Source organism: Moschus berezovskii, chromosome 13, assembly GCF_049115385.1.
Source record: "Moschus berezovskii isolate FMDL1 chromosome 13, NW_MosBer_1.0, whole genome shotgun sequence".
NCBI classification, from domain to species: domain Eukaryota; kingdom Metazoa; phylum Chordata; class Mammalia; order Artiodactyla; family Moschidae; genus Moschus; species Moschus berezovskii.
In genome coordinates, this window is record NC_142472.1 from 51945224 (window position 1) to 51957978 (window position 12755).

Here is a 12755-nt window from a genome sequence, read left to right on the forward strand (position 1 = left end):
CATAACTTTTCTTCCAAGGAGCAAGCGTCTTTTAATTTCATGGCTGCAGTCACCATCTGCAGTGATTTTGGAGCACAAGAAAATTAAGTCTCTCACTGTTTCCATTGTTTCCCCATCTATCTGCCATGAAGTGATGGGACTGGATGCCATGATCTTAGTTTTCTGAATACTGAGTTTTAAGCCAACTTTTTCACTCTCCTCTTTTACTTTCATCAAGAGGTTCTTTAGTTCTTCTCCATTTTCTGCCATAAGGGTGGTGTCATCTGTGTATCTGAGGTTATTGATATTTCTCCCAGCAATCTTGATTCCAGCTTGTGCTTCTTCCAGCCCAGTGTTCCTCATGATGTACTCTGCATATAAGTTAAATAAGCAGGGTGACAATATACAGCCTTGACCTACTCCTTTTTGGAACAGTTAGTCCATGTCCAGTTCTAACTGTTGCTTCCTGACCTGCATACAGATTTCTCAGGAGGCAGGTCAGGTGGTTTGGTATTCCCATTTCTTTCAGAATTTTCCATAGTTTGTTGTGATCCACACAGTCAAAGGCTTTGGCATAGTCAATAAGCAGAAGTAGATGTTTTTCTGGAACTTTCTTGCTTTTTCGATGATTCAACAGATGTTGGCAATTTGATCTCTGGTTCCTCTACCTTTTCTAAATTCAGCTTGAACATCTGAAAGTTCATGATTTATGTACTGTTGAAGCCTGGCTTGGAAAATTTTGAGCATTACTTTGCTAGCGTGTGAGATGAGTGCAATTGTGCTGTAGTTTGAGCATTCTTTGTCATCACCATTCTTTGGGATTTTAATGAATAATTTAGTAACCTAAAAATCAGTCATTATAAGGAATTCGGAGTCTGTTTTAGGCACCCTCATGTTCTCAAGATAGCTGGGTAATTTTATATGCTTTAATAATATTTTGTGTCCTTTTTGAAAAAAATTCATTTAATGCAGAATGTTTTTACTTTACAAGATAGTCACAGTGAGAAAAGATGCAGCAATGAACATTTTTTGGAGACTGAATGAAGGTTGAACTCTTCAGGTTTAAACCCCAGGGTCTGTCAGGGGCACCTCCTGACTACAGGGTCCTGTCTGGCTTCAGAAAGACCCTCGCTATGTGGGAGGTGGAGGGATGAGCAGGAAGACCCTGGAAAGGCCTGAAAGGGAGACACACCCACCCGCCCCCCACCTCCAGCCCCATAAGTGCTGGAGACAGAAGACTGTAACAGCCCCTGGGTACCAGGGGCCATGCGTTCTCCAGGCCACTGTGTGATCCCACAGTGTGGTTGGCAGTCAGTGTGTCCTGAAAGAATAATGTGTATTTTCTTAGAAATATGTGTCGATTAATCCCACAGACTTTGCGTGAACATTGTTATGCTGTGAGCCCACCTGGTGCTCTTGGCTGTTTATCGTAAAGTGATTATTTAAATTTTACATGCATTTCCTAAACAGTCCTTTGTATTTACACAAGATTTAATATAACACTGAATACTGAATAAAAACAACTAAAGTCATAAATAAAGTTGCTTAAGAGAAATGCAGAAAAAGGCCAATAGGAAATCTAAGAAAATGTATACGTAATTTAAATTGATAATAAAAGAAGTGAAAAAGAAAGCAATAACAGAATCTCTGCTCTTATTAACAGGTAGGCATGGGTCACCTGCATGTTACAGCAGATGGACTTCGCCTGGAGGGGGAATCTGAGTTTTTATTTCCGTTGTATGTCAAAGAAATACGCTCCAGAGTGGTAAGAAAATGAGGACACATTTAAATAATTTGTTTTATGAAAAATAAATAATGGTTTGCTTTTCTAATGAAAAGGATGTCTGAACTGACACTGCATGGCTCCCTGGCCATGTGCCTTGTGTGTGCCTGAGCACACAGTGAGTGACCAGAGAGTCATACCCAAAACCTCGCACAGAAACCCCAGCCCGACCCTCAGCAGATTTTTTACATCTCATTCACCAGAGTTGTGTCACTTGGGTCTCCCTCCCCAGAAGACAGGCTGAGAAAGCAATTAGCATTTCCAGCCCCTGAGGTAGAAGCCAGAAAAAAAAAGTGGGGAGAGGGGAGTTGGAAAGCATCCATAAGACAGGCAGAGTGGTTCCCCGGACAGCTGACTGTGTCCATGCCCGGGGGCGGGCCTCGCAGCCCTGACTGCGGCTATGTCCTCCCTTTCAGGAAGAATGATAAAAAGAAAAAAAAAAAAAAAACAAGAGCCTGGACATTGACATCTGAAGGCTGGGCTCCATCATGGAACTGTCACTTGCTGGCTGTGACTTTGGGAGAACTGTCATTTAATCTCTTTGAACTCAATTTCCTCATCTGTAGATGAGGAATAAAACTACCTCCTCCAAAGTGTGGAGGTAAACAAGAGGATGGATGGTCAAAATCTTCAGTGAATTGTTCGCTTTTATTATCATGCTAGTTATTTCATAACAAAGCAAACACAAGTAGTAAGCTCACACCATTGGATAAAAGGTGAGACGCTGATAAACCCATGTGCTTCCACAAAGCAAGCTGGAGAATTTCTAACCAGCCAGACATCCAAAGCACTCCTAAAACTTCTTTCTTTCTGAAAAAAAAAAAAAAAAAAAATTGCATCATTCCTCCATAACTCTGGAAGATATTTGGTTCCCTCTGAGTGACATAAACCCACCTGAACCCAACAGCCAAATTACTGCATTCCTTTTGAAGAAAACTGTTTATTTAAGAGCCAGCAATCTTCTGAGAAACAAAGCCCCAATTCAGACTATGACCCCACTTACATGCTCATAAAGCCACTTTATCTTCCAACAAAGAGCTCTAAAAGCGTAGGCATCCAACAGATTTTAAAAGCTCTTGAAATTGTGAGAAGGCTTTTGTGTTTTGAAAATAAGTAATATGGTCTTTATTATAGAAGAGCTAACCATTCTCTGATTTATCTTTTAAAATATATCATATCCTGGACATAAACTGTGAGAAATGAAATTTTAATTTTTTTGAAAAGACCAAACACACACTGATTAAAATTTGATTGTTTCATATCTTCACTTTGAGAGTGGACCTGGTGTATTATAAAATGTACATGGACTCTGTAAACCCACGAGGTTATTATATTTTGTGGGGAAATAATTTAATGCATTTACCCCATTCACATAATATAATCCAAGTTTAAAAATATTTAGCCACAGTTTATAGGCTCACAGGATCTGTGATATTGGAAAAATTATTTTCTATAAATCCTCAATTTATATACAAATGCAAAGGTATAGTCATTTTAGATAGTATACATTTGGCTCACTGTGTGAATCCATTTTTAGGACTCATCTCTGCTTCTGCAGTCTACACAGAATGTGACCATGAATGCACGCAACACGGAAGGAGAAGTCACAGGCAGGTTAAAAGTGGGTAAGTTCAGCTTCATCAGAGTGCTTTGAGTGTGTGTGTGGTCCACGAACAGTTGTGCCAAATGGATATATTTGGTTTTTTCTTCTAACGGATTCAGAGTTATTTATGAGCAATCAGAGTATGAGTTTTCTAAATATCATGCTGTGTTAACCATAGAGAGTCGTTCACCTGGTGGGAGGACAGTCTGAAGTATTTTAATTGAAGTTATTTTGATTCCAAGAAATAGAGGACCATTTAAGGTAGTACAAGAAGCACAGTATTATTGCAGGATACAAAATAATCTTGCAGAGACAGAGAAAAGAAAACAAAGTAGTTGCGCTCAAGGAAAAAAAGACCTGGGGCTGAAAGTCAAAGTATTCCTCCTCTCTCTCTGTCTCCCCATCCTTGTCTCCACCGTATTTCCTTCCTTTCCGTGTGTATTTGCCCATGATTTTCACCTGGGTACTGTGATTACACCAGTCCTAACTCTACAGGACTCTCTGGTCCCTCCTTTGGTTGACTATAGTTCTCAATACCAGCCAACTTAGTCTTCAGTGTCTTCAATTCTGAACTCACAACAAAGTACTCTAATTGGCCCAATCACTCTGTCCAACCAACTGCCCTTGTGTGAACCATGTACACCCATCTGATCAACAAATAAGATCAGAGAATATGGTCACATGGAAGCAAGGTCCCATGGAATCTTGCACAGATAGCAAAAGGAATAGAAAGAATAAATATCAATGGAAGAAATAACCAAAGAGCAAACAGATGGTGAAAGGAATATATATTTGTACTACATATGTATACATGTATACATATATATGACTCAGTTATACATATACATGTATCAGTTCAGTTCAGTCGCTCAGTCGTGTCCGACTCTCTGTGACCCCATGGACTGCAGCACGCCAGGCCTCCCTGTCCATCACCAACTCCCAGAGTTTACTCAAACTCATGTCCATCAGAGTCGGTGATGCCATCCAACCATCTCATCCTCTGTCATCCCTTCTCCTCCCGCTTTCAATCTGTCCCAACATCAAGGTCTTTTCAAATGAGTCAGCTCTTCGCACCAGGTGGCCAAAGTATTGGAGTTTCAGCTTCAGCATCAGTCCTTCCAATGAATATTCAGGACTGATTTCCTTTAGGATGGACTGGTTGGATCTCCTTGCAGTCTAAGGGACTCTCTCAAGAATCTTCTCCAACACCACAGTTCAAAAGCATCAATTCTTCGGGGCTCAGCTTTCTTTAGAGTCCAACTCTCACATCCATACATGACCACAGGAAAAACCATAGCCTTGACTAGACGGACCTTTGTTGGCAAAGTAATGTCTCTGCTTTTTAATATGCTGTTTCAATGGCATTATTTTAATGGTCACATAATATTCCAAAGAATGTACATATATAATAACTTGATTATGTAATACTCAAATATTATAGTTAGGTTACTCTATTCAGTCATTATCACAGTCCTTAATTCAGGCCACTCATATACTTAGTAGGTGTTTTCAATAAATCCTTATTGAATGAATGAATAGCGGAGTGAATCAAAGATTGTGTAGTATGGGATGGGCTGAAAAACCAGCTGGGAGAGAGTTCCAGGAGATGGAATGGGATAAGATGGCCTGTCTAGGGTGCTCCAAAGTGCACAGGGGTTCGGGTATAAGTCTGAGCTACACCATGAGGAATTTGGGGTCATGGAGAGGATCATGGGTAGGAAGCATATTCAAAATTTAACAGCCAAAAAAGAGGAGAGAACTTCAACAAAGAAAGTCAGGAAATTAAGGGTTGGACACGACTGAGCGACTTCACTTTCACTTTTCACTTTCACACATTGGAGAAGGAAATGGAAACCCACTCCAGTGTTCTTGCCTGGAGAATCCCAGGGACGGGGGAGCCTGGTGGGCTTCCGTCTGTGGGGTCACACAGAGTCGGACATGACTGAAGTGACTTAGCAGCAACAGCAGCAGCAGCAGCATTCCATTCACTGTTGCAACGAAAAGAATTAAATACTTAAGAATGAATCGACCTAAGGAAACAAAAGACTTGTACATAGAAAACTATAAAACACTGGTGAAAGTAATCAAAGAGGATATTAATAGATGGAGAAATATACCATGTTCATGGATTGGAAGAATAAGTATTGTGAAAATGAGTATACTACCCAAAGTAATGTATACATTCAATGCAATCCCTATCAAGCAACCAACGATTTTTTTAACAGAACTAGAACAAATAATCTCACAATTTGTATGGAAATACAAAAAACCTCGAATAGCCAAAGCAATCTTGAGGAAGAAGAATGGAACTGGGGGAATCAACCTGCCGGACTTCAGGCTCTACTACAAAGCCACAGTCATCAAGACAGTATGGTACTGGCATAAAGACAGAAATATAGATCAATGGAACAAAATAGAAAGCCCAGAGATAAATCCACACACCTATGGACATCTTATCTTTGACAAAGGAGGCAAGAATATAAAATGGAGAAAAGACAGTCTCTTTAACAAGTGGTGCTGGGAAAACTGGTCAGCCACTTGTAAAAGAATGAAACTAGAACACTCCCTAACACCATACACCAAAATAAACTCAAAATGGATTAGAGAGCTAAATGTAAGACCAGAAACTATAAAACTTCTAGAGGAGAACATAGGCAAAACACTCTCCGACATAAATCACAGCAGGATCCTCCAAGACCCACCTCCCAGAATATTGGAAATAAAAGCAAAAATAAACAAATGAGACCTAATTAAAATCAAAAGCTTCTGCACAGCAAAGGAAACTATAAGCAAGGTGAAAAGACAGCCTTCAGAATGGGAGAAAATAATAGCAAATGAAACAACTGACAAAGAATTAATCTCCAAAATATACAAGCAGCTCCTGCAGCTCAATTCCAGAAAAATAAATGACCCAATCAAAAAATGGGCCAAAGAAATAAACAGACATTTCTCCAAAGAAGACATAAAGATGGCTAACAAACTAATGAAAAAATGCTCAACATCCCTCATAATCAGAGAAATGCAAATCAAAACCACAATGAGATACCATTTCACACCAGTCAGAATGGCTGCTATCCAAAAGTCTACATGCAATAAATGCTGGAGAGGGTGTGGAGAGAAGGGAACCCTCTTATACTGTGGTGGGAATGCAAACTAGTACAGCCACTATGGAGAACAGTGTGGAGATTCCTCAAAAAACTGGAAATAGAACTGCCATATGATCCAGCAATTGCACTCCTGGGCGTACACACCGAGGAAACCAGAATTGAAAGAAACACATGTACTCAAATGTTCATTGCTGCACTGTTTATAATAGCAAGGACATGGAAGCAACCTAGATGTCCATCTGCAGATGAATGGATAAGAAAGCTTTGGTACATATACACAATGGAGTATTTTTCAGCCATCAAAAAGAATTCATTTGAATCAGTTCTAATGAGGTGGATGAAGTTGGAGCCTATTATACAGAGTGAAGTAAGCCAGAAAGAAAAACACCAATACAGTATACTAACGCATATATATGGAATTTAGAAAGATGGTAACCTTAACCCTGTATACGAGACTGAAAAAAAAACATAGGTGTATAGAACAGTCTTTGGGACTCTGTGGGAGAGGGTGAAGGTGGGATAATTTGGGAGAATGGCATTGAAGCATGTATATTATCATATGTGAAATGAATCACCAGTCCAGGTTCGACACATGATACAGGATGCTTGGGGCTGGTGCACGGGGATGACCTGGAAGGAGGATCTGGGGAGGAGGGAGGTGGGAGGGGGGTTCAAGAGGGGGAACACATGTACACCCGGGGCAGATTCGTGTCAATGCATGGCAAAACCAACCAATATATTAATGTAATTAGCCTCCAATAAAAAAAAAAAAGTGAAGAAAAAAAAATACTGCTAGTTCTTAAAAATTTATAGAAAAGAGTTTCTAAGATCAAGCAAATAAACAAATTTTGTCATTAACAGTAAAAAAAAAAAAAGAAAGTCAGGAATAAAAATCAAGGGGTTAGCAGCATTATTCACAACAGTCAAAACATGGAAACAACATAAGTGTCCATCAATGGATGAATGGATAAAGAAGATGTGGCATATATACACAGTGGAATACTATTTATTCAGCCATGGAAAAGAACAAAATAATACCATCTGTAGCAACATGAATGAACCTAGAGGTTCTCATACTAAAGTGAAGTAAGTCCCAAAGAGGAAGGCAAATACCATATGATATCACTTATATTTTGAACCTAAAAAAATAGAATATGACACAAGTGAACCTATCTATGAAACAAAAACAGGCTCACAGACATAGAGAACAGATTGTGGTTGCCATGGGGGAGGGGACGGGGAAGAGAGATGGATTGGGTGGTTGGGGTTAGCAAATGCAAATTATTACCTAGAGAATGCATGAACAGCAAGCTTCTACTGTATAGCACAGGGAACTATATTCAATATCCTGTAATAAACCAGGATGGCTTCCCTGGTGGCTCAGTGATAAAGAATCCACCTGCCAATGTAGGAGATGTGGGTTTGATACCTGGGTCGGGAAGATCCCCTGGAGAAGGAAATGGCAACTCACTCCAGTATTCTTGCCTGGAGAATCCCAAGGACAGGGGAGCTTGGCGGGCTACAGTCCATGAGGTTGCAACATGAAGTCGGACATGACTTAGCAACTAAACAACAAAAACCAACAATAAACCGTAATGGAAAAGAATATGAAAATGTATATATATATAAAACTGAATCACTTTACAGCAGAAGTTACAATATCGTAAATCAACTCTACTTCAATAAAATAAATTTTTAAAAACAAGGGGTTCATCCACAGTGCTGCTGTAAACAAGACTGGAGCCCTTTCCTCGTTATTTATGTCTGTGAACTCATGCATGTAGATGTAAAAGACTAGCCTAAAGATTAGAGTCAAGCTACACAGATAAGGGTCATTGACTCCAGGCTTATAAAGCTGAACTAAATAATGCAAGATCACTCTGAAAAATTAGTAGAGTGAACTTAACTGCAGTTTTCTACTTCCAGTCCAGTATTTGTCCGGTGCCATATTTGCAGTGGTAGAATAAAACCTTCCTAAAGGACTTTGTGATGTTTGTTTTTAAATGATGCTCTCTTAAGTTAAAGCTAGCATAGTCGGGCGGGGCAGTGTTAATGGGGTATATTGTGAGTTAAAAAGAATTTGATTGTGTTTTTACAAGAAAAACCCTTGGGCCAGTTTCACAAACTGAGTTCATCAGACCATAAAACCTGCCTTTATTTACTTCCTTTATCTTTTATTTATTTCCCTCTTTGTTTGAACCAAAGCCTTTCATTAGAAACTTTATTTTACCAAATAGCTTTTTCTTTATCATGAAGAAAGTATTTGAGTTTTGTTTCTTAAAGGACCTGGCTACAAATGAGGGTGATGTGTTCACCTCTAATGCACACCCAGCAAGATTATAAAATCTAGTAGACTATTAATAAAAGTTAGAAGATTTAGTTATAAACTCAGTTATTTTAAGAGGTGATTTATTCCTATGGCGGGCTTGTTGTCACGTGGAGAACAGTTTCTTTTGAGGTGGAAAACATGTTTAAACATGGTTAAACACTAAACGTGTTTCAGTGACTATATTTTTTATTAAATGAAGATGGAATTTTATTCACCTCTGTGCCTTTGCTGGGGTAGCCCCTCTACCTGGAAGGTCTCATTCTCCCCTCATCAGGGAAACACTGATGCTTCCAGGTCAGCTCAGACATTCTCCCCCTGAGACATTACCCACGACCCCCCCCAGGAGGGACAGTTATTCCTTGTTGAGTTCTCACTGGACACTGTCCATGTTCGTCTCATGGCACTTATCACATTGCCCGGGGCTTACATGCTGTTGTCCTCAGTGGACTGTGAATTCCATCTGCATCTCACTCATTCATACATATTCAATTCTTAGCACAGAACTTTGAACATAAAAAACATACAAGAAATTTGTATGGAATGGAAGAGGCTCACTCTCCTGCATTTTGTTTGATTTGAGGGTTTACTTGGGTCTGTTATTCGTGAAAACTATGCAGCTAAACTCATTTGTTGAGTAGTTTAACAATATATATGAAGTAATGGTTACAGAAAAAAAATATATCATTTAGTTGAGCCCTTTTACTTAATAAATTTCCCTCAAATTGTTATATGAACCTCCAGGGAGCTAAACAGTGAGCTCTTACTGGATGAATTACTCCGGTTTTTTCATCTTGAGTTTAAGCTCAAATAACTTCAAATTCATCACTTAATGCAGATCAATGTGTATATGATAAATACATCAGATATATCAGTGACCCAGAAGAGATAAATAGTGACACTGAATCACAGGGTAACTGAGTTTGGGGGGAAGCTAAGAAGAGCAAAAATGCAGGCAACTAACAAAAATAAAGTGAGCCTTCCTAAAGAGAACAGAGATAAAACAGAGGGGAAAAAAAATGACTTCCACTTTATAACATACGCATACACACACACACACATATTTAGATGAAGCATGCGTGTGGAGGGTTTTGAGGTGCAAATCAGAATATGTATTGTGACAATATCCAAAACTGATTAACGTATTAATTGAAAAACTTCTATTTAATTTCTAGCAGGTCCACCTCAACTTGAATGAATACTGTGAGGGACACAGGGACACATACACAAAAGCTTTAAGTATCCATTTGACAGTAAACTTACTTTTCTAGATAAGACTATAGAGCCAACAAAAGAATTCAGGAACATGTGAACAAATGCTGAATGCTGTGTTCTAGAGAGATTAATCCAGCATTAGTCTTTCATGCTGGGTTAAGGTGCAGGGTTGGAAGAACAAGAAGCACAGAGAAATTAGGAGACATAGAATGATGTATACCCAAGTGCACCAGTGAGGGAGACTGAACAGGATCTCACCCACCAAAGGTACAGCATCACCAACGCCTGGCACTAGAAGCACCCATGAAACAAACATCTGCTGGGTCAGCCATGGGTCTAACGTTTATGAGAAAGGAGTCAGCTTGGAGGACAAAGTGATGCCTTGTCCCTGAAATAGAAGACGTGGAGGAGACAGAAATGTCTGGGATGAAGGGGAAGGGCAGAAGTTGGAGGGTGTTTTTCCATGGTGATGTCTGTTTTCTCCAAGGAGTAGGAGGTGACGGGTAGGGCAGAGGCGAGAATCCAAGTGACATTGCCTGGGTTAACTTTGGTCACTGAGATGGTCTTTCACAAATCTCACATTTCAGAAAACAAACTCCTCAGTTGTTGATATGCAAAAGAATAGCAATTTAAGTAATCTGCATAAAAGAATTATATTATTTTTGGCAAGTTTTAAAAACTGGAAAAAATTAATTTTTAAATAATTCATTCGTACATATATTTGATATATACTAACACACATGTGACCTAAATTAATTTTAATAAGATTTAGGGTTAGGACTTAAAATTTAATCATAGAATTAAGAAAAAAAAACTATTGGTGACAAATCCTAAATGTTTAGTGATTTGGTACTACAGGGTGACAGCACATATAAAAGTAAAGTTTGTAACACTGCATAGAGTAAACACTTTATAATAAGCTGCTTTAATTAATTCTTTAGGTCCCAAAATGGTAGAGGTCCAGAGTCAGCAGTTTCAGATCCACTCCAAGGATGGCAAGCCACTGTTCACTGTGGATGAAGAGAAAGTCATGGTTGGTACAGATAAACTTCGAGTAACTGGTAGGTATAGCTCTTTATTTTTGATTAAGGAATAATTGACAAACAACATTAGTTTCTGGTATACAATATGGTGATTCAGTATTCGTACATATCGTGAAATGATCCACACTAAGTCTAGTTTATGTCCATCATCACACATACTTACAAATTTATTTTCTTGTTATGAGAACTTTTAAGATGCACTATCTTAGCAACTTTCAAATATACCATACAGTATTATTAACTAGGGGGCTTCACAGGTGGCTCAGTGGTAGAGAACAAGCCTGCCAATGCAGGACTTGGGTTCAATCCCTGAGTCAGGAAAATCCCTTGGAGAAGGAAATGGCAACCCACTCTAGTATTCTTGCCTGGGAAATCCCATGGACAGAGGAGCCTGGCTGACTATAGTCCATGGCGTCACAAAAGAATCGGACAGGACTTAGTGACTAAACAGTTGCTTTCTGGTTTTTAAAATAAGCATGAGTAGGAAAGATACGTACACACCAGTGTTCACTGCAGCACTGTTTGCAATAGCCACGATATGGAAGCAACCTAAGTGTCCATCAACAGAGGAATGGATAAAGATGAGGTGTGTATATAAAATGGAATATAACTCAACCATTAAAAAGAATGAAATAATGCCATTTGCAGCAACATGGGTGGACCTAAAGAGTGTTATACTGAATAAAGTAAGACTGAGAAGAAATATCATATGACATCCCTTATATGTGTAATCTAAACAGAAATGACACAAATGAACTTACTTACAAAACAGAAAGAGACTCACAGACTTAGAGAATGAGTTTATGGTTGCTAGGGGAGGAGAAGGATGGGGGAAAAGGATAGTTAGGGAGTTTGAGATGAACATGTACACACTGCTATATTTTAAATGGATAACCAACAAGGACCTACTGTATAGCCCAGGGAACTCTGTTCAATGTCATGTGGATGGGACCGGAGTTTGGGGGAGAATGAATACGTGTATATGTAAGGCTGAGTCCCTTTTCTGTCCACATGAAACTACCACAAGATTATTCATTGCCTATACCCCGATACAAAATAAAAAGTTAAAACAAACCTGGGTATTTACAACTGCTTTAAAAATCATATTTTGTTTATAGGAACCTAGTGAAATCACGGTGTTCTTGGAAAAGTAGGAAACCTGTTATGCCTATTTTATCCCACAACTCAAACGTCTATGCAAAGTCAACATGTCCCGTAATATGCAGTATAAAGGCTTGATTTGTTGGCCATTGTTTACTTTTATAAGAATGCTGCCCCTTTGGTTTGTGTTTAGGGCCTGAAGGGGCTCTTTTTGAACATTCTGTGGAGACACCCCTCGTAAGACCCGACCCACTCCAGGACCTCAGGTAAGCATTTTGATCAGATGTAAACAAACTGGTTATGTGCTGGAGTAACACTTCAGCAGATACTACCAGGTGGTTCCTTATTCCTTAAGGTGTCCTTATTCTGATGACCTTCCACCCATGACAGGTCATTTCTGACAGAATCCAGAGGAGGGTGAATGTCCTTGTGCGTGTCCCATCCTCCCATCTCTGAGACGCAGGCCTCGTGACCAGCACTGCCCTGTCCCAGGGCAGCCTGCACTGTTCTGATAGACTAGTTCTTCCTCCAGGAAACCTCAGAGACTTGGCTAAATGCCACTATTTTATTTATTTTTTTCCTAGCTTTTTTTTCATTG

General features: G+C 39.3%; 1 protein-coding gene across 2 annotated transcripts in view; it reads left to right on the forward strand.

Moving 5' to 3' along the window:
- SGCG (sarcoglycan gamma) overlaps positions 1-12755 on the forward strand; it is a 32392-nt gene that overhangs the window by 9475 nt on the left and 10162 nt on the right. For both annotated transcript variants that reach the window (XM_055426389.2, XM_055426390.2), the window contains 4 exons: positions 1643-1744; positions 3300-3387; positions 10955-11074; positions 12351-12423. In XM_055426389.2, coding sequence (XP_055282364.1) covers positions 1643-1744; positions 3300-3387; positions 10955-11074; positions 12351-12423 — 383 coding nt within the window. The remainder of the gene's footprint in view (positions 1-1642; positions 1745-3299; positions 3388-10954; positions 11075-12350; positions 12424-12755) is intronic.